Here is a 27,556-nt window from a genome sequence, read left to right as displayed (position 1 = left end):
AGGGGAATCTTACAGAGTTGCCTTCCCCTCCTCAGGCCCTCTCTTGCAGGTTTTCCACAAGAGAGGGCAATCTGGTCCTAAAACACCAAGGAGTCATTTGATCTCACCAATTATAAATAAGTCTGATGAGAGTGGACAAGGGCTCTGTTGTGATAGATACATCAGTGCTAATTATCAGTCACAATTGTCCCCTATCACCCTAGTGTATTTTGTGCAGTATAATTATACCACTAAGCAGAGCTGATATGCAGTTTGAAAGAACTTACAATATATTCATGTGAGTGCCAGCTTCCCTCGAGTAACTTTTCCAACTGTTACCCTGGAAGAAGAACTCAGCAGTTTGGGTGGTCTTGCCTACATTCTGCAATACAAGCCTTGCGAGCAGCCTGGAAAATGGTCTCTCTAACCAGACCACTGGCTCCTTTTCTCGGCCTGTGGTCACAGAAGCCTCTGGAAAATGGATTGGAGGACAAGAGGCAGTCTTGTTAATGGGAAACATCTGAAGTATTTGAGTGCTGGCTTGCATTCCATAGACTAAATGTTGCCTCATTTAGAAAAAAACAATAGAACTACAATTTTCATTCATTTGGTTAAATGAACATACACAATTTTCTTTGTGGCAGCAAAGCCAAGTTTGCCATGGGTTAGTGCTGTTGTTAGGGGTGGGTAGCCACAGCCTGTGGCATAAAGGGGTTAAAGGTACGTATATGCTATTTTAAGTTTGTCACTTCCAGCTGTTAATAAATGGTCTAGTTGATTGCTCAACCACACTTTGGTTCATTATGAAATATATTCCAGAGACCAAATAAACAATATCAGTCAGGATTATTGCAATAAGCCAATAATAATATCGTATAGGGAAAAGGTTCTATATGGTACTAGTCTTCAGGAAGCCATCTTGTTCAGCAGTGTTACGTTCACCTTATGCAGAAGGTGAGCTCCCAAAGTTTCACAGTTCAGTTAGGACTAGTTATAAGATATTTTACAAGTTATAAAACTCTTTACACATCTCTGAAGCACAACCCATCCGTGCATCCCAGTTCCTTGACTTGTTGCTCTGTTCCTTTCCTTATCTTTGTTTTGGATACTAGCGCTGCAAGTGTTGTCTGTGACGGTACCACCCTCACTTGTACGAAGACAGAAAAAAATGTATCTGTTTATGCCAAAAGCTGAGCTGTACTATTGCAGGGTATTGTGGGGTGTAGTTTAGCATGAGTGAACAGAACTCTAAGAAGAACGTAAGCCAGTTCCGCTCTTATAACTGCCAGACATTTGTATAATGCAGAGATCGGCAACCTTCGGCACGCGGCCCGTCAGGGAAATCTGCTGATGGGCTGGGGCGGTTTCTTTACCTGCAGCGTTCAGCTGATTTTCGCTCCCACTGTCCGCAGTTTGCCGCTCCAGGCAATGGGGGCTGCAGAAAGCAGCGGCCAGCACATACCTCGGCCCATGCTGCTTCCTGCAGTCTCCATTGGCCTGGATCAGCCAGGGGGAGCTGCAATCAGCCAAACGCTGCAAGTAAACAAACCGTCCTGGCTTGCCAACGGATTTCCCTGATGGGCCGCATGCCAAATGTTGCTGGTATAATGTGTTATATGCTAATCTAACATATGTTTTAGGTAACAGGTCCCCACTTGTCACTCTATTGTTATATCAGGGCGACACCTTTGCTAAATTAATATATGACGCAGAGATAAGAACTTTTGTTTGGAACTTATACTCTTTTAGCAAAATGTGTAAGAGGCTGTATGTAATTAGTACAATTAAAACTAAATATTTTTTGTAATACAAGCAAAGCTTTAAATGCAACTTCTATCCTCGTGTGATAAATTATTTTGAATTTATTTTGAAAACGTGGATTTAAGCATTATTATAGTCTGACCCATAATGCTACCTAAATGAGGAGTAAAACAGAAATTAGTGACATTACAAGCGAGGTAAATTTCTTGTAATTAGTTACTACACAGGTCCATCCATATTAGAAGTTACCTTTACTGCTGGTTGTCACTAGTAAGCTTTGCCAGGCAGGAGACAGGAGCAGCTAGCTTCTGTGTCTCATTGTACTAGTCTGAGTCATAGTGGCCACACACTGGAGTCTCTGTGTTATAAGTATCACATTGGCATACATATCAATATCCCTTAGTGGAACATCAAACCATGTGTGGTATTCTTTAGGTTTGCATTACTGAGTGATACACCAGTAGTTGAGGTAGATCCCAACGTTCCTTGGAGATGCTGTCCATTTGGTAGCAATTAAACATTAGTTAAATATTTGAAAGCATGAATTTTAATAACCAATACTTCTTTTTTAAACATAGCACAAAGGAAAAGAGTATAAAGTTAAAGCAAAATGAAATTTAAATGTAGGTTTATGCAAACACTTTGAGGGTAATAAGCTTTCATGACATTTGCTTGTGCTTGTCAGTATTCTGGACAGCCTGTGTCCCCTGGCTGACAGTCCAAACTAATGATGGCTTCTCACCTTCTGGGAGTAGAGGACAATGGTGAATGCCAACAATAGTTAAAACCTAGACTTGGGGCTGTTATCAAGGCAGATGGTTCATCTTGTACAGCAACATATGACCATGGATCTGGCCAACTAAAGTTAGGTATGAGCTTGTGCAGGGTGCAAGACATCAGACATCTGGGTCTCGTCAGTGGGGAGACAGTTTATTCACAGCAACAATTATGTCCTAATTTTTCTGGGCACTAAAGGGGCCTGTTACTACTAGTTAAAGGACCAGCAGCTGTTGCTGTAGCAGGAAATCATGGTACAGACCATGGAACAGTGTACTCATTGAAGGCGCATCCCCTCATAGCTGGGCATGGTGTAGTGGCTCTTCTCCTATTTGGCACCCTCTGCTGACTGATGCTCTGGCCCCACAGTGGACTGCCTCTTCCTGTGTCTTGGCCCTCCAGCCTAGTCACTTTGGGTATATCTACACAGCAAGTAGACACCTGTGGCTAACCTGAGGCAGCTGACTCGGGCTAAGGGGCTGTTTAATTGCAGTGTAGACTTCCAGGCCTGGGCTGGAGTCCAGGTTCCAGGATCCTGCGGGGTGGGAGGGTCCCAGAGTTCAGGCTTCAGCCACAGCCCAGAAATCCACACTGCAATGAAACAGCCCCACAGCTGGAGCCCCACGAGACTGAATCAGCTGCCCTGAGCCAGCCCTGGGGTTTTCTTTGCTGTGTAGACATATCCTTTTAGTCCAGCCTCTTCCAGGGAAACTTGAGTCCAACACACCACTGGCCTGGCAGCACCACAGCAGGGTTTGGTCCAGCCTCAGGCTTTTGGGCCTGCCAGCCACTTGCTTTAGGGTCTTCACACCCCAGTCCTAACTGGGCCAGTAGGGGAACCCAGATCTGCCCTCTACACTGAGTTCCAGCCCAGGGACCCTGTATGAAGCAGAAGAGAAGTTTGTTTAGACCCTCTGCTGGATCCTTGGGCTGCTTCCTACTGTGGCTGGCAGCTAGGACTTCCTCACAGTCTCTTCCCCAACTGACTCTTCTGCTAATCCCAAAACAAAGAGGATCCGGACTAGTTATGAGAAACAACAGAACGGCTGCACCAGGCCTACCTGTCCCAAGGAGGCTCTGACCCTTAGGAGTCTCTAGTTAGGCCCTGCCCCAGCTGATCCTTCCAGGCAGCTTCAAGCAGTCTCTGGTTAGACTCTGGCCCCAGCGAGGCCTTCCTTCACAGGGCTCTCTCACAAGGTCGCTCTCTCCCAATCAGTCACCATTGACCTGGGTTTTCCTCTTTTATCTCCTCCCCCCAGGCTTGACACTTTACACATGTGTAATGGCGTGGGGCTGACTAGGCTTACAGGCTCTCATTAACCCCTTCTTGGTCAGTGTGTGGTCCGTATACCCCATCTCCAGACATTTCAGTAAAGGCAGAGACTCAAGTTCAATGAACCCTGTGTTCACTTTCTGCACTATGGGGCTAGAACCTGTGGGTTCAGATGAAGTCCTACTGTTGGATCTAGAAATGGGAGCGCTGCACTTCTACTGCAAATAGTTGCCCTACCTCATCCTTCCAGCAACTGTTAGGCCCCATCCCAAAGTTACCTCCGTAACCTGTCTGCCCTCCTTTCCAGTTCTCCTCTTGTGAGGGCGCTTTCATTATTGCCTTTTACTCCTGTTTTTCTTCCCTCCTCTGTTCCAATCTGGTTGGCTGTCAGAAACGTTACCTCTCATCTCCCCCATCCAGTCATCATACATAGCCCATTAGTGCTTCCTGGAGCATTGTGCTGACCCTGCACTGTGAGCATCATATTAGAACTCCATTTCCTGCAATGCCTGTTCGCTGATGGCAACTTGTCCAAAGTTAGGAATTGCAGCTCCTCATCTGTATTACATCCTGTCACCAGTGTCTCCAATCCAAGATGCTGGCTGCAGCCTCTTCATTTTCCTCCACAGTTGGAAGCTGTGACCAGTTTTTCTTTTACAAATACTTGCTCTGCTCTTGGGTTTAAATGCTCAAAAAAATCTGTGACCATCCAGTCTAATTGAGCAGTCTGGCTTTAATAAACAAAGGCCACCATTTTCAAATGGGGCTGTCTAAAGTTAGACTCTTCATCCATTCTTAGCCCCCTAAATAAGTGGCCTGATTTCCAGATGTGCTAAGCGCCTACAGTTCCCAGTCACTTTAGTGGGAATTGAGGGGGGTCAGCATCCCACAGGATGAGACCCTAAATAACCTTTCTGACAGCACCAAAGACATTCCTTCAGGGATCTTAAGTTTGCAGCTGTCCCACTCTATGGAAAAAAAGGGAGATATATAAACCTTTGGCTCTCACTGAGCTACATGGTGTTGGAAGGAAACATTATGCTCTCCTAGAACTGCTAAACAATGACACATACTTGTCTCTTGGGTGAGCTGAGTTCACTCACACATTTGCCTGATTAGCAGTGGCCAGTTACTTGAACATTATATAACTGTTAATGTGCTAATACACACAGTCCTAGACTGAATTGGTTTAGACCAGTCGATGGCTAAACCCGCTTTCATTTAGCTGACCTCATTGTAGCCTGCAAAAGGCTTTGAGTTGCCTCAAAGCCTGATGTCCCAACAAACACCCTAAGCAGCACTGAGGGCTAGAGTACTGTCTAGGTGTGTCTGAACATGTCTCCAGCTAGTGGCTGGCCCACACAGAGGCTTAAAGCCTGCTAATGGCTTTTAGCTCAGGTAGAGGAGCCCTGGGGTTTTTCAGTGCTAATGGTTTTGGGTTCTGCTGATAATCCATGGGAGGGCTGGGGACAGTTATCATAGGTGCACAGTTAAACAACAGACAGTGGGGAGCCTTGAGTAACAGTCACAGAAGCTCACTCTGACAGTACTGGTAGGTGTAACAGTAGCTGTGACTTGTTACAAATGTTTGATCTTTGTGTAGTTTCTTTTTTGGTTTGTTTTTCATCATTATACACAGTTCCTTCATGCAGTCAATTTGAGGAAGTTAACTTCCCTTGGCCAAACTATCACCATTAGACCATGGCCCCACCCCTCCTCTCCACCTGTGCTCCACTCCAAGGTCCCACCCCCAGCCTTCCATGCAGCCTCTTTCCCCCAAGGCCCTGACCACTGCTCACTCCTTTCTGCCCCCTCCCCGCCCCGTTCTCCCACCTGCTGCTTGCTTCTCTTTGCCTCCTGCCCCTTGGGGGGGCAGAGCACAGGTGAAGTCGGGATGGGGCCTCAGGGCAGAGCAGGGGGTGGGGCTATGGTCCAGGCGCCGGGCTCCACAAAAGGTTACTTGAGCCCTGCCACTAGCATGAGTCTCAACATGTCGTTGAAGCAATAACCTCAGGAGGGTTTCTTTGCAGCAGCAACACTGGCTGAGCACCTCCTCCCCGGAGCATTCAGGGTATGTCTGTGCTGCAATGTAAGCCCAGGGTTAGTAGAATTTGAGTTAGCAGACATGGGGTTTGTTCACCTAGAGCTCAAACATCTCTACTCATTTGTAACCCCAGGTTAGGAGTTGTTGACCCCTGGATCTCAACCTGGGGCTCCAGTGTCTACACTGCATTTTGCAAGCTGGAGTCAAACCAGCCATATCCCAGGCTTCCTAGCGTTCTTCCAAAATGTAGCTGCTCTAGCCCTTTTTTTGTGGGGCAGTGTGGGAAAACCTGACTGTCTCCCAAACCTGACTGTCCTGAGGACAAATAAAATTGGCCTGTGGAATACTTCTGGCAGAGTCCCAGAGCATAAGTCCAGTGGGACTGCATCTACACTGCAAAGCAATAGGGCTTGAGCCCTGGGGTCCTCGCATGACAAAGGCTCAGCCCCTCCACACCCGCAGGATGCTGGGACATTAAATCCAAGTCCTGGGTTAGTGCAGTTTGCATGTAGATGAGAAGGGGGTTTAGGCTTGAACCTGAGTTCAAACCTGTGCTTATGTTGCAGTGTAGACATACCCTTAAATAGCACTTCAGCTGTGGCTGCAAGCTGCATTGAAGTGGCACAAAAGGAGAAGTGATGCCACGGGGGGGAAAGGAGGCCAGATTATTGGGGAGGGAGATTCAAATCATTTTCTCAGCTCCAGTGGGAGTGGAAGAAAATTAGACCATTTCGGAGGTGGCAACTCATGGCGAGTGAGAACAGCATCACATAGCATAATCACAACAGCTTTGGCTTTTCCTTTCAGAGATGGACTACACTAGACCTTGGGGTGGCTGAAGTCTTTGGCAAAGCAGCTTTGCTCAATGCACAATCTTATGTTAGTTGCCGGCAGAGCCATTTTTCTTTTGTTACTGTGTTCACCAGGCTCTTGCATTCTATAAAAGGACAAATGTACAAGCCCACACTTCACCCAACTAGCTCTCTGACACAGCATCTAAGAGCCACAAGCACCAATAGCAGAGCCATTAGCAAAAACCTTTGTCTGGTTAAGGGGGTTATTTTTTCCCCTTGTGCCTGTAACCCTTCTGCCCGTCAGAGTTGTCAGCAACAAGGGCCGGGTTCAATATCTAGGGGATCCATTCCAAAAACACAATGCAAACTAGCTCGAGCCCCCACCCAGTGACCTGGGACAAATATATACCACCCCCGCTGGGCGCCTCCAAGAGGCAATACTTCCCCTCTCGCAAGCACATAGTCTGAGTGTAGCAAAAAGCCTTTTAATAACAGAGAGAAACAATGTGGCATTATGTTGGGGAAACACAACCAACAGGATTCATAACACAACCCATGAGCAAAAAACCCACCCCAAGCAAATTGGGGCATGCCCTTTCCCTTTTGTTCTTGAGTCCAGCAACCCCAAATCACCCAAAGTCCCAAAAGTCCAATGACCCAAAAGTCTCTGTCCTTGGTCAGGGCATCCCCAGAGTTCAAAAGTTTATCTGCAGAGCTTTACCTCCCAACCTGGGTGGAGATGGGGGCGGAGGTAAGAGGCACCTTACGTGATCTGAAGCTGACCGTCCCACAGCTCCATAGGCCTTCGCTCCACTCCGCCAGCCACCCCACAAACTGCTTCACTCAGCTCTGCGGCCCACACACAGCTCCCACCGTCCCACAAACTGCTCCGCATCCCACCAGCAGCTCCCACTGTCCTATGAACTGCTCCACCAGCCTGTCCACAAGGCACTCCAGCCATCCCGCAAACTGCTCCACAATATATCTTCAGGCTCCCTCACTACTTAACACAAGGCTCAGTGATTTCAGCTCTTAGTCAGTTCAGCTCTTTGGTGAATTCAGCTTGTAGTAGGGGAGCCTCAGTGCTGGTGCACCATTAGCCTAAAGTGACCTCAGCAGCCTGTAACTAGACTTCTAATGAAATCAAAATTAGCTCTGATATTCCACAGTGGAGAGAGGAGGAAGTGCAATTAGCATGTAAGGCCCTCACCCAGGGGCCCATGCCACCAAGTATTAATACTTGTCCCCAGCCTCTCTCCAGTCACAGAGTTTTGGAACCCATGACCCTTGCCTAGTGAGTACTACTTAGTTGATGGTGAGTCCCTCCAGCATAACAAAAGGCCAAGTACAGTTCCAAGCACAGTTCCCATAATCAGGATAATAACAATTTATTCTTCCTGCCCCAATAACAGAGACACTGGGGATCTCACAGCAGCCAAAGTGACCACTTGGGCAGCTATGGCCTCATTCTAGGCGGGGTGGGTGTGCCTATGCAAATGAGATCGGCCCCTGAAGTTCTTTTCCACAACTTGCCACACCTCACCACCAGATGTCAGGGTGGAGCTCATCCTGACACTGCTTACATATCAAAACAGGAGGTCAGACTTTAGCATCCTGATGGGAGATGCCTGACTATTCTGCTGACCATACCTTTCAAATGGCAAATGTGACAACAGCAGCTGGCAGTGTGATACATGGCGGATATGTGGAACATTTGTATTTTGTTGCAGATCACACCACAACTGACAGATTATAGTAGATTTAAAATCTGTTTTAAAAGATGTTTTCTTGTTGTATGAATTAAATAAATCAGTTGTTTTAAAAGAACACTGGACAAACCAGAAATTTTATGATATGCAATCATAAGGATGGCTGTATGGATTCACAGCAGGGTTTGAACCCCTCACCACAGACCCCTTCTGCTTGTGCCAAAGGAGGAATTTTTACCATATATGAGAACTACAATTTGTCCATGTGTTATACAATTATTTGCTAGTCAGCAACACAATGTTGGGAATAAGGATTTCTGCGATCTACTCCTGCCCCTGGAAGGGGAATGTGGTCTAGTGGTTAAAACAGTCCTTACATACAGGCGAGCTAAGTACATTATTTTAGCAGACTTACTCTGAGAGGCTGAGGGGGGTCAAACTTGGGCCTGTCCTAATAGAATCTTGGAATCTAATCTACTAGAAGTGACCTTATGCAACCTCTCAACTAACTTATTTGTAAAATGAGCGGGTGTGGGAAATGATCCTGATCGTCTACCTAAGGCATGAGTATAAAGTCATGTTTAATAAAAAGTGCTATGAAGCACACAAAAATATAAACAGCAATGTGTAGAAGAAGTGAGCTTAGAGCTTCTCACTGCCAGCGTAGAAAGCCTTTTGATAACCTACTGAGTGTGAGAAAGGGGAACAAATGAATACACACCCACCCCTGAAACACGGAATGTTCCACAAAATCTAGAACAGTTGAGTGGTTTGCTGCTGACTTGCTGTAGCAACCAGAGCAGGTAGATCTCATTAGCTCTAGCCAGGGGCTGGGAGGTGTATGGGCCCGTGGTGCCCGGGATCCAGGAATATTCAGGGCTGGGGGCCCTGCTCCACCAATGTTTGGAGCTGGGTCTCTCCCCTGGCCCTGCCTGGAGCATCCCCCCCCAGAGCATCCCCCCGAGCACCCCTACCTGCTGGCGCTGGCTGCTGCTGCTGCTGCCTCAGGCTATAGCGCAGCACAAGAGCAGCACTGGCGGCGGGCGGAAGCAGCTGACGGCTGCTGCACCTCAGGAAGGGGAGGAGGAGGAGGAGGGGGAGGCACACACATGCTCCCCTCCCCCGGCACCCACCAGGAGGAGACCTCTAGGGGGCTTCCTGCGGGAGACGTCTGGAGTGGACCTCACTCACCTGAGCAGCTGCTGGGGCTTCAGTGAGTGTTTGACCCTGTGATCCCCGCCCCGCAGCCACCACTCCTGCCCAACGCTGGGCAAGGGGCAGCCCCATCCCCTACCCCCAGTGAGGCTATGGTGAGGGGCAGCAGGGGAGGAAGGAAGCCACGTGTGATGGCAGTCCCCTCCCCGTGAGCGCCACACACCCCTGCCCCCTTCCAGAGCCTGCACCCCCACCCCTTTCCCACCCCACCCCCCTCCAATCCCCAAACTCCCTCCCAGAGCCTGCACCCCTCACCCCCTCCTGCACCCCCTGCCCCAGCCCAGAGCCTGCGCCCCCACCCCACCCCCCTCCAATCCCCAAACTCCCTCCCAGAGCCTGCACCCCTCACCCCCTCCTGCACCCCCTGCCCCAGCCCAGAGCCTGCACCCAGCACCCAAACTCCGTCCCACAGCCTGTACCCCCACCCCCTTCCCACACACCCCTCCTGCACCCAAACTCCCTCCTACACCCCCACCCCTTGCCCCAGCCCAGAGCCTACACCCAAACTCTGTTCCAGAGCCTACACCCCCTCCCTCCGCACCGCCTCTCATCCCCAAACTCCCTCCCAGAGCCTGCACCCCTGATCCCCTCATGCACACCCACCCCCTGCCCTAGCCTGGAGGATGCATCCAGCACCCAAACTCCATCCCAGAGCCTGCATCCCCACCCCCTTCCTACACACCCTCTCCTGCCCCCAAACTCCCTCCCAGAGCCTGCACCCCTCACCCCCTGCCCCAGCCTGCACCCAGCACCCAAGTTCCATCCCAGAGCCTGCACCCCAGACCATAGGCACCGACTCCGTGGGTGCTCTGGGGCTGGAGCATCCACGGGAAAAATTGGTGGGTGCTCTGCACCCACCGGCAGCTCCCCGCCCCTCCCCTCCGCCCTAGCTCACCTCCGCCTTCGCTCCGCCTCTGCCCCGAGCGTGCCGCTGCATCCTGCTTCTCCCCCGTCACTCCCAGCGCTGGTGCTGCGAAACAGCTGTTTCGCTCAGCAAGCCTGGGAGGGAGGGGGGAGGAGGGGGAACACGGCACGCTTGAGGGAGGAGGCGGGGCTGGGGTGAGGATTCGGGGAGGGGTCCAATGGGGCAGGGAGGGGCAGAGTTAGGGTGGGGACTTTGGGGTGGGGGCAGTGCGCGAGCAGAAAAATGTTGGTGCCTCTGCCCCAGAGTCCATCCCAGAGCCCAACCTCTCAACCGTCCTACACCCCAATCTCCTGCCCCAGCCAGGGCCTGCAGGTCAGACCTTCTCCCCCGACCCAAACTCCCTCGCAGAGCCTTAGGCAGGTGCGGGGCAGAGTTCGGGGGGGGAGGGGGCAGGCTCTGGGCATTCTGGGCACCACCAAAATTTCTACAAACCTGCCACCCCTGGCTCCAGCTAAGGCATATAAAAGGCTGGGAGTCTTTCAGAGGCTAAAAGAATAAACTCTAAGAACAGTCAGCTCAGGAGAGAGGCTGGAGATAAAGTGCCAGATTTTTAGAGGCATTAGGTGCCTAAAGATACAGCAAGGTGCCTAGTGGGAGTTTTGAAAGTATCAGTGAGTCAATCAAATATATCAACCACTAACAAATGCATTTTACATGGACCACATTACTTGCAGTGCCAGACTGATAATAAAAGGGCAGACAATGCCCCCAATAAAACCTGTTAAAATGAAGACATCTGCTGTGCACAGAAAAACAATCACTCAATCTTGTTGAAAAGAATAGATTGCGCATGCCCTTAAATACAGCATTAGAATCATAGAATCATAGAATATCAGGGTTGGAAGGGACCTCAAGAGGTCATCTAGTCCAACCCCCGGCTCAAAGCAGGACCAATCCCCAATTAAATCATCCCAGGCAGGGCTTTGTCAAGCCTGACCTTAAAAACTTCTAAGGAAGGAGATTCTACCACCTCCCTAGGTAACGCATTCCAGTGTTTCACCACCCTCCTAGTGAAAAAGTTTTTCCTAATATCCAACCTAAACCTCCCCCACTGCAACTTGAGACCATTACTCCTTGTCCTGTCCTCTTCTACCACTGAGAATAGTCTAGAACCATCCTCTCTGGAACCACCTCTCAGGTAGTTGAAAGCAGCTATCAAATCCCCCCTCATTCTTCTCTTCTGCAGACTAAACAATCCCAGTTCCCTCAGCCTCTCCTCATAAGTCATGTGTTCCAGACCCCTAATCATTTTTGTTGCCCTTCGCTGGACTCTTTCCAATTTATCCACATCCTTCTTGTAGCGTGGGGCCCAAAACTGGACACAGTACTCCAGATGAGGCCTCACCAATGTCGAATAGAGGGGGACGATCGCGTCCCTCGATCTGCTCGCTATGCCCCTATTTATACATCCCAAAACGCCATTGGCCTTCTTGGCAACAAGGGCACACTGCTGACTCATATCCAGCTTCTCGTCCACTGTCACCCCTAGGTCCTTTTCCGCAACTGCTGCCTAGCCATTCGGTCCCTAGTCTGTAGCTGTGCATTGGGTTCTTCCGTCCTAAGTGCAGGACCCTGCACTTATCCTCATTGAACCTCATCAGATTTCTTTTGGACCAATCCTCCAATTTGTCTAGGTCCCTCTGTATGCTATCCCTGCCCTCCAGCGTATCTACCACGCCTCCCAGTTTAGTATCATCCGCAAATTTGCTGAGAGTGCAATCCACACCATCCTCCAGATCATTTATGAAGATATTGAACAAAACCGGCCCCAGGACCGACCCCTGGGGCACTCCACTTGACACCGGCTGCCAACTAGGCATGGAGCCATTGATCACTACCCGTTGAGCCCGACATCTAGCCAACTTTCTACCCACCTTATAGTGCATTCATCCAGCCCATACTTCTTTAACTTGCTGACAAGAGTACTGTGGGAGACCGTGTCAAAAGCTTTGCTAAAGTCAAGAAACAATACATCCACTGCTTTCCCTTCATCCACAGAACCAGTAATCTCATCATAGAAGGCGATTAGATTAGTCAGGCATGACCTTCCCTTGGTGAATCCATGCTGACTGTTCCTGATCACTTTCCTCTCATGTAAGTGCTTCAGGATTGATTCTTTGAGGACCTGCTCCATGATTTTTCCGGGGACTGAGGTGAGGCTGACTGGCCTGTAGTTCCCAGGATCCTCCTTCTTCCCTTTTTTAAAGATTGGCACTACATTAGCCTTTTTCCAGTCATCCGGGACTTCCCCCGTTCGCCACGTGCTTTCAAAGATAATGGCCAATGGCTCTGCAATCACAGCCGCCAATTCCTTTAGCGCTCTCGGATGCAACTTGTCTGGCCCCATGGACTTGTGCACGTCCAGCTTTTCTAAATAGTCCCTAACCACCTCTTCCTCCACAGAGGGCTGGCCATCTATTCCCCATGTTGTGATGCCCAGCGCAGCAGTCTGGGAGCTGACCTTGTTTGTGAAGACAGAGGCAAAAAAAGCATTGAGTACATTAGCTTTTTCCACATCCTCTGTCACTAGGTTGCCTCCCTCATTCATTAAGGGGCCCACACTTTCCTTGGCTTTCTTCTTGTTGCCAACATACCTGAAGAAACCCTTCTTGTTACTCTTAACATCCCTCACTAGCTGCAACTCCAGGTGTGATTTGGCCCTCCTGATTTCATTCCTACATGCTCGAGCAATATTTTTATACTCTTCCCTGGTCATATGTCCAACCTTCCACTTCTTGTAAGCTTCTTTTTTATGTTTAAGATCCGCTAGGATTTCACCATTAAGCCAAGCTGGTCGCCTGCCATATTTACTATTCTTTCGACACATCGGGATGGTTTGTCCCTGTAACCTCAACAGGGATTCCTTGAAATACAGCCAGCTCTCCTGGGCTCCTTTCCCCTTCATGGGGACATCAAGATCAGTACAGCTGCTATAGCTGGGGAAGGAGAAGGATCTGGAGAAGACACAGTGTGTGTGTGGGGGGAGGATTAAAAGAGGCTGAAATTAAGCAAAAAATTAAACTGAAAAAGGAAAAAATTGTTACATTACAATATTTAACTACGGAAAGCAGAGAACCACATATTGAAAGATGACTTAACTTCAGGGAAGTGATATCAGTGACAGAAAGAAATACACTATAAAAGGGGGGTGTAAATAGTCTAGACTCTATGGTATGTCTTCATTGCAGAGTTAACCCAGGCTCTGATCTGGTTTTACCCCTAAGTCCCCTACCAGTCACACAAAACCCTCTGCCCTGGGTTTGGAAATGCTTTAAACCCAGAGTTGCTGGGGATATACATTAACACCCAGATTCCACTTAAACTCTAACACCCATTTTGCAGAGTGGATGCAGGCTATATTTAACTCAGGGCCTGATCGTCATCCAATGACTTCCCACAATTCCCTTGGGGCCCTATTTTCCTGCCCTTCTACCTACTTCCTTCTGCACCAGCAGTCACCTCCCAGTTTATGTATCAGTGTTTAAACCCTACATTTCATGCATCTTGCTACAGTTCTACACAGTACTTGAACAGAGATGCCATTTGGGAAATCATCCTCCCAGCATGCCAGCTCACCAGAAGCTGACATGAAGGCTCCGGTGAACCTCTCGGGTGAGGTGAGTAAGAAGCCTCATTTGGGGAGATACACCAGAAATCATCACGTCTAAGCTGGCAGAGGAGGGGATTCAGGGATAGCAAGTCACTGCAGGGAAAGAATCAAAAACCTAAAGAGCATATACCACAAGGCCAAAGACTCTAGTGGACAGTCCAACAACTATCAACCTGCCCCTACCACAAGGAGTTTGACCAGGTACTTTGTGCTGCTCTGGAGCTCCATGCTGTGCTGGACAGGCTTTTGAAAGCAGTTGGTGATATTACTGGACTAGGGGCTCGTGAATGAGAGGAGCCAGAAGAGACCCTGAGGGAAGATAATCCAGAGGAGATGGGATAGATCCATGGGACAGATGAACTAGAGGAGATGGGACAGATATTTACTGCTTTGGGGCCCAGCCATTATGAACTCAGCCCAAAGTCCCAGGAACTTTTTGGGATGGAGGCAGAGGACTAGCCAGGAGAGGAAGCAGCATCACAATAGCTGGGTAAGATGCAACTGCCATCATTGTTATGGGAAAGATGGGCACTACATTAGCCTTTTTCCAGTCATCTGGGACCTCCCCTGATCACCATGAGTTTTCAGAGATAATGCCCAATGGCTCTGCAATCACATCCGCCAACTCCTTTAGCACTCTCGGATGCAGCACATCCGGCCCCATGGACTTGTGCTCGTCCAGCTTTTCTAAATAGTCCCGAACGACTTCTTTCTCCACAGAGGGCTGGTCACCTCCTCCCCATGCTGTGCTGCCCAGTGCAGTAGTCTGGGAGCTGATCTTGTTCATGAAGGCAGGCAAAAAAAGCATTGAGTACATTAACTTTTTTCAGGCCCTAGCTATCAGAGGGATGCTTGCTGGTTGCCTGTACTGGGCATGTAAACCAGCACTGTATTTGACTCTTTCCTGGCACAAGCTTTCCCTCTTCTCCTCACACATGTTCAGCAGTGAATGACAGGCCCACATTACATGAATGGCATTGGACACACTGGCATCCAAAGAGGGGAACAAGCAGCACCATCTCACATTCAGTCGGCCAAATGCAGACTCCATCCCCGGCCTGCAACTGTTCAGGGTGGAATTAAGGCACCTTCTGCTGTGTACTCTTAAACGGGGTAAGGTGTCATGAGCCAGGATAGTAGAGAACAGCCTGGGTACCCTAAAATGACTGTGGGCACACACACATCCCATGGATATTCATATTACTGTGAGGAAATAAAGTCCCTTCTTGTCCAATTTTGAAGATGCCAGCTCTCCAGAGTACCCTAGAGTCATGCATCCTCCCCGTGCATCGGGCATTGGTGTTTATGAACTTCCCTCAGTGGTCGACCAAGGCCTGCATAATGAGGGAGTTGTAGCCTTTCTGGTTGACGTACCCATGTGCAGCTTGAGGGGGCAAGGGCAGACAGGGGGCACATGTGTGCCATCAGTGGCCCCTGCACAGTTCAGAAATCCATTAAGTCAAAGCCAGCTACTAGCAATCTTCACCACCTGTAGGGTAAATCACATCACTAATTGTCTTGCAAACCTCCATCACCACAGCAGTGACAGTTGCCTTGTCAACATCACTCTTACTAGCCATGGACCGGTAGCGATCTGGGGTAGCCAGTGCCAGTTTGTAGATGGCTATAGCAACCTGCTTCTGTATTAGTACCGCCTCCCTCATTTGCATATTCTGGCTCTGCGGGATTGGGGAAAGCTCCTCACACAGTTCCATGAAGGTCTGCTTTCTCATGTGGCAGTTCTGGAGCCACTGCTGGTCATCCCAGGTCTACATGATGATGTAATTCTACCACTTTGGCTTTGTGATCCTGTTCCAGAACTGCCGGCCAGCAAAGGGGGAATCCATAGCTATTAAAACCTGCATAAGCTGTCCCCACTACACTATATCTGTATGCAGCCTGTGTGATCTCAACAGGGCCTGCCATTGCCTTCTCAGGGAGGCAAACCACCTCCAAAATACCCTCCACCATCTTTCATGCCCTTCATTTTCCTGCTGTTGCCAAAATGAGAGTTGCATTAGTGCCAACACCTAGAAGAGGCCATTGTTCTGAGCTGGCTCCATGCCTTAGCACCAGTTGGAACGAAAGCTGCAGACAGGAATCTAGAGTGTGGGAAGCCGGAAGTGCTGCACTTTACTGAGTTGTCAGGCTAAGAACACTTCCACCTTGCTGCCTAGGAAGGACAGTCAAGTTCTCTCATAGTACACTGTGAAACAATCCATAGAGCAGCACAGTTTAGTGCAATATTAAGACCCATAGAATATGCCCCTACAGGTCCTAGTGCCTCACCTGGGCTATTGCAGCACCAGTGTGGATGTGGCTACACAGGTATCATTCAAGTGTGATGTAACAGGGTGGATGATCACACCCAGACTATGCTAACACAGGTGCCGAGACCTGGGTACCCAATCCTGGAACACTCTGGAGTGAAGGCATACTCCATGAGACACAGAGAGCCTCATTTACATGTCTCAGAGTTCCAGTCTGGTTCCTGTCCTGGGGAAGCATAGCTATATGCTGTCCCTTCCTCAGGATGGCTTGTAGGGTTATAATCCAACCCCTAAAAAGTTCATTTGCTAATTCAGGATAACACAAATACCTCCACTTGTGCACAAAATGTGCCCCCTAACTACAACCATAAACATCAGCTATGGAAAAAACAATCCACAACACCATATTTCCTCATTACATCATCTAAACAACACTGTTTCAAATTTCAGAGTAACAGCCGTGTTAGTCTGTCTTTGCAAAAAGAAAAGGAGTACTTGTGGCACCTTAGAGACTAACCAATTTATTTGAGCATGAGCTTTCGTGCTGTAGCTGTAGCTCACGAAAGCTCATGCTCAAATAAATTGGTTAGTCTCTAAGGTGCCACAAGTCCTCCTGTTCTTTTTACTATTTCAAATGTTATAAACAGTAACTTCCCAACATGACAAACTATTTCCACTTAAAAAACAAAGAATTCCTTTAATTACCAATCATCCAATTAACCATCAGCCAAAAATGTGCCCCATACACACTAACCATCAGCTTCTGCACAACAGCACCCCAATGCTCCAGACAATTAGAAATCACCCATTTCTAACCACTGCACACAGCCATGGTTAATGTGTGCACGTTTTGTATGGGGGTAGAAGGCAGAGGCATATGTGTGGTGGATCTGACTGAGGTAACGTGGAGAAGATGATATCATGGTTATAGGCTACAAGGGTTTGGGTGAGGACTTAACTCATGATTTCCTGACTCTTTTATAGTTGTCTTGGTAACATATGCCCTGGCCTTGAGCAATATCAACTGGCTTTTAACAATGTTAGTGCTTGGGGAAATATATACATAATTTGTGGTCCTTTGTGACTCAGATACTATAGCTGTAAGAAGGAGTTTGGATTAATAGCAACAGTGATTGGAAATACTGATGTATTTAATTTTATTTCTGTAGAGGCAATAGCTTTCCTCTCTCTAATGCTTCTGATCCAAACTCTTTGTTATATATACAATACATAAACCACAAGGATTCCTGACTGATTATGTTCTTGAGTACAGTATTTAGCTGTTATGTGCCCCTCACCCATGGTTTGCATTGTTAAATGTTAAGTTTTGAATTTTCAGCTATAGAAGTGAAAAGTATATCAGCGTGCTGTAGTCAGTTATGTGACTGTTATGAGTTTGTTTTCTGTGTGCAGCAGTTTTAAATTTTTAAGGACTATGCTGTCTGTGGAGGCCATCAGCCATTTTCTGTACATTCTATGCAGACTGTGACAGAGAGGTGCACACTGTACTCTCAGTGAGTTTACTTTTGTTCTTTTTTGTTTGTTCTCTTAATCTAAAGCAAATGTCATTTAGACTGAATGTATATGGCTGGTCTTTGTGTATAGAAAAACATAATAGTACCATTATTTATTCCTGAAACATTATTGAGAGCCACAGTAGAGTGTTGAGGGTCTTTGCATTTTTCATACACACCCCTACACCTCCAGACACTCAAGGCCCATATCACAGACACCATCTTTCCACTGTGTTATCTCTGTTAAGCCAAAACATAAAGGAATCGGAGAGAAGGAGGCCATGGCTGGCACTTACTGCACCCCAAGGGTGTAGGCACAGGTGGGTCTGGGTAGTCCACATTCTTCCCCCAATTACCACCAAAGCCTGTGAGTCTGCACCACTGCCGCCATCGAAACTACTGATTCCTCCCTGGAGGAGTCACCACCTCCACTGGAAGAACCCAGCTCCCATCGGTTCCTGTGGGCACACAGCATAAGGCAGAAGGGGGCTTGAGGGCAGCCAGGGGCTGATGCCGGGTTTGTGCCCCAGAAGCTCGAGGCACCTGTACCAGAGCAGCCCTGGTCCCGCTATGTGTGATGTGTGGGCTGAGCCACGCCAGCCATGGGGCCTGAGAGCCACCAGCACCACTTCCTTCCTGGAGAGGCCCTGAGCAGCCATGCTGAATCCAGTCCCTCCTCGACACATGCAGCTAAGGCGTGTGCTGCTACCTGAGCCTGGCTGCTGCTGTCACGTGGAGACCTGAGCCCAGGTGTGAGCAGTGCCAGCAGGCCAGTCGTGGCCTTTGCCTGGGGTGGGGCATTGTAGCCGTTTGCAGCAGTGGAATCTGTGAAGCTGTTTTGCTGCAGGTCGGAAAGCCCGCGAGCATGTGGCGCCGGGCTGGGAGGTGGGAGGGCACTGATCATATTCCTGGAGGTTTCATCACATGACATAATTCTTACTAACATTCCTGGAGACTCCAGGATAAACCCTGGAGGGTTGGCAACCCTACTTGGAGCCCCCACCGCAAGACGTCCGGCATCTCTGGGCCTGGCCCCACAGGGCCTCTTACTTGCAGGGTGGGTGTGACTGCCCCTCTGCCCACCAGGGAGCCAGCAGGAGCCTCCGTGCCCCTGGGGCGCCTCACACCGTGGGTCCAGCTAGCGTGACTGCCCATCTACCAGAAGTTGGGTCTCCCCCACCCCCCCAAATTCAACTCCTAGCTATGTCATTGCTACACCCCCTCTCCCTTTGTGCAGCTCCCACCCACCCAGATCGGAGCAGCCTCGCTTCATTGCTGGGGGAGACACAGGCGAGGACTCATCCCCTGCACCCCGCTTTCTTCCCCCTTCCAGCTGCTCGGCAACTCCCCCCACACCCCTCCCCGGACCGGAGAGCACCTTCCTCTCCTTGTAGGGTTGCCAGGTGTGGTTGGACATGTTCCTGGAGGTCTCATCCCATGACAGCATCTTTAATTAAAGATTCATCTTTAATTCCTGGAGACTCCGGGCCAACCCTGGAGGGGGTTGGCAACGCTGACTCCGTGGCACAGCCTGAAGCCCCCCAGGAGGGGCTGGCAGGCTCGGGAGGGCCTGTGCCTGCACGTTGTAGGGATGCATGGAAAGCCTCCCTCAGCCCCATGGCTCCTAGCCCCATAGCAGCGCTGTGTGCCTCCCACCGAGGGAGCCGGAGCCGGAGCGGGAGGAGTCAGCTGCGGCTCACACACGCGCCGCGGGCCCCGGGTTAGCAGCCGCCGGGACGCACATGGGGGTGGGGGACGGCGGGGCGGGGCGGGGGGAGGAGCGGGTGAAGGGGGCCCGGGGGGGGGGCTGGCCGGGAGGGGCGGAGCTGGAGGCAGATGCGGGGAGCAGAGCGCTTCCCTCCCAGCGCCCTGATCAAATTTCCAGAAGAAGAAGAAGGAAAAAGCAGCAAAGGTCCCTTCTCCGCTTCTCGCCCAGCCCGCCCCACTCGCGCCCCTCTGCCCGAGCCACGAGCAACATGGTGAGCGGGGCGGCGGCTGGGGAGGGAGAGGCTGGTGGTAGGAGGGGTGGGGAAGGGGACCTCAGAAGAGGGGATCCTGGGGAAGTTTTCTGGGGCGCCTCTTTCTTTCCCAGCCCCCCCTCACACGCATCTCTCTCTCTCTCTCTCTCTTTTGCAGATTTGGAAAAGTCTCTCGCTTTTTGCCCTTGTGGCCGTCGCCCGGCTGCACGCTGAGGTATGTGCGGGGCTCCGGGCTCCCCTGGGCGCTTTTTACGAGGACTAGATTGCCAGCTCGCGCACGAACACGACATGTTCTTAAGTGTAGCTGCAAACACAGACGAGAGCCCAGGGATAGTTGGGGGTGGCTCGTGTTCGTGGTCCACCGACTTGTGAGCTGTTTTGATCCGCTGCAAAGTTGGGAGCAGAAATCTAGGCAGCGGATGCGCGTGAAAGCAAATGTTTGCCTTTACCAGGGGAGACAAAGCATCCAGCGCAGGGGGATTTGGGGAAAGAATAGATGGCGGGGATGGGTATTTGGAGGAAGTAATGGATCTGGGGGGTTCAGAAAAGCGCCCTGGATGATTTACACTTTCCTTCGAGCAATTTAAACAATTAACAGTTTCTCCCTCCAAAGCTTTTCAAGCAGTTTCATTTGGTGAAAAATACACCCACAGTTGGGAAAAGTAATTTTTTTTCCCTTGGGGTGAAAGTTTCAGCATATAAGTGTGAATGGAAATCCTTGTTATGTATTCCTTTGGGAGCTAAAGTTACATCTGTCTGGTTTACTGTTAGTGCGTTTTCATATTTTAAAAAGCTTAACAGAATTTTGTTCCCATGAGGTATATTAGATCTGAAATCTAATTAGACCTCTGCCAAAACCTAAGTCCTGTCGTGTGATCAGCTTGTGTTTATATTACTGCATTTTCATGCTTTCAAGTTTTAAAGTGAGACTGTACTTTTTCTGAACATTTCCTTTTTTACTGCATTGACCTTCTTCAGGAATTAAAAGCCATTAACTCCAAACTCATAAACCCAAAAGTCTGGTGATAGAAAATAAGCGGTATCTGAATTCCCAGTGCTACAGCCTTTGTGAAAGTGAGGTCTGAAACCAACTATTTTATAATTGCAGCAGGAAAATGTGGAAGTGATTTAAAGAAAATGAACTCAAGCTGCACTAGGGAGAGAAACAGAATGTGTGTTTATGAAGAAAAGAGATCCCTGGGGGGGAATTTTCTTTCCACTTGCATTTTATCCCCCTTCACATTTGTTACAGATGGCTAGCCGCACCCTGAAGCATCACAATTTGGCTCTGCCTAAAAATGTATAAACACATCTGATTTCCAACAAAACAGCTGATTTTTTTGCCTCCCATCCATTGTCCTCTCTACCATGGTTATGGCAGAGACAGGATTTAGAATAATACAAAAGATTTTTAAAATCCCAGAAACTAAAGCTCTCCAGTAAACTCCCCCACATATCAGCATCTTGCTGAGGAGATGAAAAATTCAGAGTACTGTGGCATGCCAGGAATGGAGGCGATATGGAAAGGTGATGGGGTCACAGCTAACACTGCCAAACCAGCCTTAGTGCAGCGTCCATGAAAACTGAGAGGGAGTGGATTTGAGCTATAGCATGTATTAACATTTCACATGTGTATGTGCATAATAATACAGTAATACTAGCCTTCTCTTAGTGCCGGACATACTTACACAGTCACTATTTCCATACATCAAGAAGCTGCAATTCAAACAGGAAGCAGTTTTGTTCATCTTCTTAGGCACGTCTACACTTGGAGCTGGGGGTGTGATTCCCTGCTCATGTAACCATACTTGCAATAGCTCTCATCAAGTTAGTGTGCTGAAAAGAGTAGTGTAGCTGTGGCAGCACGAGTTGTGGCAATCAGCGGCATAGACTATTTGCCTTGAGTACAAACCTCCCCGGATCCTGCAGGTACATACTCGGGGAAGCTAACGCACGCTGCTACTGCGGCTGCCCGTGCTACTGCAGCTACGCTATTGTTTTTAATGCACTAACTTGATGAGAGCTGGCACAAGTATGTCTCTGTGAGCTGGGAATCACGCCCCTAGCTCCCAGTGAAGATGTAGCCACAGGGTAGGTCAACACTAAGGCTATGTCTACACTACCGTGGTAAGTTGACCTACACTACGCAACTCTAGCTACGTACCTTAGGTCGAGTTACCGCAGGGTCTACACCACGGGGGGTTGTCGGGAGAAACTCTTCCGTCGACTGCCCGTACTCTACCCCCGACGAGAAGAGTAAGGTGTCGACTGGAGAGCGATCTGCTGTTGATTTGGCGGGTCTTCACTAGACCCGCTAAATTGACTGACAGTGGATCTGTCTCAGAGCATCAATCCCAGCTATAGTGTAGACATAGCCTTAGAGTGGCGTGTAGAGTACAGATAATACATGCCCAGATAGCATGGGTATAAATAGCAGGGTAGATGGTGAGGCACTGCTTAGGTGAGTAGCATAGAGTGCCATACATGCATGACCCCCAGGGTATATATTCTACATGGTTCTCTAGAGTCTAAACACCCAAGCAGTGCTTCCCAAGTCTACACTGCCTTTTTTAGCAGTGTAGTGTCCCGCTGTCGGAGCCTTTCCTCACTGCCTCCCCAGGCCGGAGCCTTCCACGTGTAGGTACACACTGCAGTGAATGTGGACTCAGCCTGCCTACGTCACTATGATGTATAGCTACGTGTACCCTACACGCCGCCACAAGGGTAAACAAGTGTGGACAAGGCCTAAATAATAGTAAACAAACTGTAATTAATTCTGGTCAATGTATAAGTCAAAATCTCTTTGTAAGACGGTGTGCATTGGTACAACTGCAACATAAATGTTAAATAATAACCACGATAGTGGTCTGTGCACAAGAGTAGGAGCTAGTGGATTTGGATCAGGGATGAATTTGGACCCTGATGCCAGCTGTGCTACTAGTATTCTGGGTAGCCCAGGGGTTCTCAAACTGGGGGATCAGAAACCCTCAGAGAGTCGCAAAGTTATTATGTGGGGGGTCATGAGCTGTCAGCCTCTTCTCCAAACCCCGCTTTGCCACCAACATTTATAATGGTGTTAAATATATTAAAACATTTTTAATTTATAAGGGGGGGGGTCACACTCAGAGGCTTGCTAATGTGAAAGGATTTGTAGGTGCCTTAATTTTTTTGATGCCCAAATTTAGGCACCGTAATATCTCTGTGCCTTAATCTTCCCATATATAAAATTGGGATAATAAAAACTTAATGGCCAAAATTTTCAAAACCAGGTTTAAAGTTAGGCTGTTCAGTGGGATTTAGGTATCTAAATAGATGGTTTGATTTTCAAAAGTGCCAGGCACCTTGCATTTCCACTTCAGTCTATGGAAGCTGGTGAGTGCTTAGCTCTTTTGAAAATCAAACCCTTTAGATACCTATATATGACTGGCACACACTATGGGAAATCTTGGCCTACCTGTCTTATGAAGAGCTGGTTGTGTTTGAAGACTAACTAGTTAGTGTTTAGAAAACACTATGAAGTTAAAACCCCTTATCTAAGTGCTATGTATTATTATTATGTCTGTGACATGCAATAATATTGTATAAATATAAGTATGTTTTGTTCTGCAGTTAAGTACACATCATAGAAACATATTGTGTGCCTCTTTTAGATTTCAGAGATGATCACTTCTCTAGCTGTTGTCTGCTTTTGGTGGATTCTGTGTTCAGTGCCATTCAGTGTATTCATAAATTAACACTGGGCATTAAAACCTGTAGTCCCTATGTAGGCAAAATTGCTACTAAGCTCCACTGGAGTATAGGTCTCCCTACCTGTCTAGATTTTTATCCTCTGCTCACCCCAGTGCTATTGTTAGGCCCATTAGTAATCTTCCGTGAGAATTGCTTCGAAAAAGGTTCCTGGGATTCTTTTGTGAAGACTGAAAAATTGTAGACTTGCCAAACCGTGGGAGATTTTCTTGGCCAAGCTCCGTAACAATCACAAGAGCAATAGATCCTGAGCCCTACCACCCAGATGGAATCCAGCTATCAAGCTCATGTAGTTCTGTTTATCTTTCTCTTCTGGGGTCAGCATCTGGAATCCCCCTCCTGCCCCTGGTCGTGTTGGATGATTCAGTTGGAGGGATCAGGATCTCAGTGCAAGATTTGTATGCTAGTGTCACAGGGGCTGCCATGAAAATAGGCCAGCTATGAACCCAAGCAGTCCCTTTTCTGGGTACAGGGGATGGTTCTGGGAAGCAGAGTTTATAGTGAGGTGACTGGATAGGATAAAAGAGAGGAGAGAGAGAGAGAGACTCAAAATATCTTTTTCCTTCTCCATATCCTCTCCCATGGGAAAGAAAATGAGTGTATTAAAAGTTAATCCTTAAGCCTCTAAGTCTCCTATATGATGCACATCTCATCCCTGGGTGCTGAAGGAATAGTATGTAAATACCCAGTTAACAAGAAATAAATCCAGACACTCTGTTTGGTTGTCTTTACGGGGTCCGAGGACTTGTATATATCGGAAAGTTTTACCAGGTTTTAACATACAGTATAACTATGACATGTTAAAACCCTATTGTAGACAGGACAATTTGTATTTGAACATGTGTTAGCTGGCAGGGGTCAACCCTAGTAGTTTACCTTCACCAGCTAATGCGTGTCAGAACTACAGCATGCCTTTGTCTACTGGTATAGACATGGCTTCAAGCTAATTGGAATGTTGCCATTGACTTCCCGGGAAGCAATATCAGACTCAACATTTATCTGAATTTTGTCCTGTCTGATATTTGTGCTCTGACACCATCCACTGCCTTGGAATCCTACCTTTAAATTTCTATTTGGCAGGTAGTTGGACCTACATGTCCATGGTGATGAGCACATTATAAATGCATTAGACAGAAAGAGAGAAGTGACTTAGCAAGTGCCACACAGCAAGTGCTCAGGCCTGCAGGGTGTTGAATCCTTTGGCCCAATCCAGCAAAACACTTAAGCATGTGCTTAACTTTAAGTGCTGTGCTGTATTAGGCCAGAGAGCTGAGCACCTTGCAGGACTGAGGTCTAAATCGGCAGGTGAGTCAGCACTAGAACCTCGGAGCTCTGTCCCAAGAACCCAGTGCCATGCTCTAACCCCTACACCATACTGCCTACATGTAGGGATGTTACCAAGCATGAATTCAGCAGCCTAAATTCATGGAAGGGTTGATATTGCAAGCTTCAGAATATGACAAATGTAAGGTGTGTAATGCATGAGTGTATGTGACTCTGTGGCATCTCTCTGCAAACAAAGCTGCTGTTTACTGACAAGTCTGGGCTGTGCAAATTCACCAGCATGCAGTGAGGGCCTTCATCTGCCAGAGCACAAATTCTTTGCTTGTAATTAACAGGGAGCTGCTGGTGAGAGGCAGCGTAGTGTGCAGATCCCCTCCCCACACAAGACAAGGGGAGTGATTGAAACTCTTAGTGTTGCCTACTGCTTGGGCTCCAGCTGCTGTTATTGGAGCAGCTGCTTCCCCATCAGGAGGGACTGGGGCACCTTTGATCTTTCTTGTGTGGTGTTACATGTTGAGGAACATTTTTCTTTGAACAGATGAAAGTTTGTGACAAAACTCTGCCAGATGCATCCTTCCAAAGTAATGTGACTCCTGTTAACCAGACTTTGTTTTCACATCCCATCCCATGAGCCAGATGAGATTCCCAGAAGTGCCTCGTTCAGCCAGATTGTGTCTGTCTCCACAGGGGCCTCTGTTATAGACGTTTCTGCCATATTCCAGAGTCTGAGCTGATCTAAGAATAAAGTGAACATTCTTTGTAAAGGTTTATCCCTCAGGCTGGTGTCTTTAGTGTTATCAAAAGAAAAGACTAAAACTGTTAATACTCTGGTTTATTTTAGAGACGGGTCTGAACAGCAGAGTTGTATCTAGATCTAAACTTTTGCAGAGTTTGTGGGTGCTCTGAGCTGTGGATATGGGTTCTTATGTATTCTATGTCATCCTGTGTGTCCTATCAGTTATGAGTTCTCTGGAGCTGGAACTGTCCTCTTTGTACATATCTGTACATAGCCCAGCACAGTGGGACCCTGATCCTTGATTGCAGTTCCTAGGCGCTACTACCATAGTATAAATAACTAGCAACTGAAAACCCTGGCTGTCACAGGGGTGTAAGTCATAAAGTCATGTGTTTTAAAAAAAAAAAGGGCCAAAATGGTTGAGAACTTAAAAATTAGATGGTAACGGACCGCAAATCCCAGTGACAATTGAACCTGGTGATATTCTGAACAGAGAGAGTGCTCAGCCATGCGTGTGGCTGTTTCCATCACTTCACACTGATTGAGCAGACGTAACAGTGACACACAGACCGACAATCCTGGAATCTTTTTATGTAGATAATGAATAAGGTGCTGGATTACCAGGCCTAGAGGCTTATGTCCTGTGTTTAAGCACAGACAAAACACAGTATGGGCTGTGGCGGTGCAAGCTTTTCCCACCTGTCACTCCATCAATGTGCCTCAATCCTGACCTTCTTTAGTGGTCAGAGGGGAGTTCCAGCCTGTGACCCATTCAGTCCTTGATCTTTCTGCTGGAACTGCCAGTTCAGATTCCAAGGTGCTTTAAACGCATGGTGATGGGCACCATAGAAGACATATAAGATAATCATTGTCATTTGTGCTGGCACTGATAGCAATATGAGCTCCTAACAACTCTGAATTGGGCTGAGACCAGGCTACTGAGCAGACATCAGATAGTAATAATTGATTATTATTTGCTTGGTCTGCAACTCAAACCAGCTACTTAGAGGTCAATGTCTGCAGAGCCTATTCCCAATCCCCTGAGCCCTGTGAAGTATGATTTCCTATTCCACTCCTTAGTTCCCTAACTCCAGCAGTAAATACTTGGAGGCCAAGAATGTTGTTGCTGATTATTGTTAGTTACTGTACAGTTAAATTAAAGAATAGCCTTTGTGACCAGTCAGTCACAGCAAAGGTATTGGGACTCACTGGGCTAGGACTCACGCTGAAGGCTCCTTTGTGACGAGCTGGCTAGGAAAGGGTAAGGGGTCAGGTGGATTTGCAGGGAAGGGGATCTCATGTCTCCTTAGCTCAGCTGTATCTGGATCCCTCAATCCCATTCTCAAGCATCTGAGCAAATGTGGTGGTGAAGCAAACTAAAGGCTGGTTTGAAAGCAGGAGCTGGCTTAATGGCTTTCATATCACTGGGGAGTAAACTACTCCTCCCTTGCTCCCTGAAACACACCCATAATGCAACCAGACAGCCAAGAGATAGGAGTTACAGATGGAAAAGATCTGTTAGGTCCCATCCAGTCCATCTCCTGCTGAGTAGCACTGGTTGGTTCCCCATAGTGTGTGCTCCGGGGCTGTACCCAGTCCACTTTTGTCCCAAATGGTATGACTCCAACCATTCCCTTGAAACACTATTATACTGTCTAATGTTCTCATAGGTAGCAGGCTTTTCCTGCTGGTCAGCCTAAATTTTCCTTTGCTTATTTCATCCCATTACTCCGAGTAATACCACCCTAAAACTGTAAGCTCTCTGGCGTGGAGATTATCTTTTGGTTATGTGTGTATACAGTACCTAACCCAGTGAGGCCTTGATCCCTGACCTGGATCTCTAGGTAGGTGCTCCTGCAATTCTAATAGATAGGGGGCGATCAGTGCAGACAGAGGATTTGAAAGACTAGGTAACATGACAAGAGAAAGGGGAAGGTTT

General features: G+C 48.2%; 1 protein-coding gene across 1 annotated transcript in view; it reads left to right on the top strand.

Annotated features, from left to right (window-relative positions):
• Nucleotides 1–19,694: 19,694 nt before the first annotated feature.
• FSTL1 (follistatin like 1) overlaps nucleotides 19,695–27,556 on the top strand; it is an 80,382-nt gene continuing 72,520 nt past the window's right edge. The window contains exons 1-2 of the mRNA XM_084647778.1: nucleotides 19,695–19,850; nucleotides 20,008–20,064. Of these exons, the coding sequence (XP_084503904.1) occupies nucleotides 19,848–19,850; nucleotides 20,008–20,064 (60 nt within the window). The 5' untranslated portion in view covers nucleotides 19,695–19,847. The remainder of the gene's footprint in view (nucleotides 19,851–20,007; nucleotides 20,065–27,556) is intronic.

Source organism: Lepidochelys olivacea (genome assembly GCF_965140295.1).
Source record: "Lepidochelys olivacea isolate rLepOli2 genome assembly, chromosome: 1".
In the NCBI taxonomy this organism is placed as follows: Eukaryota; Metazoa; Chordata; order Testudines; family Cheloniidae; genus Lepidochelys; species Lepidochelys olivacea.
The sequence above is the reverse complement of the archived record's forward strand: the minus strand, read 5'-3'. Positions and strand labels throughout refer to the sequence as shown.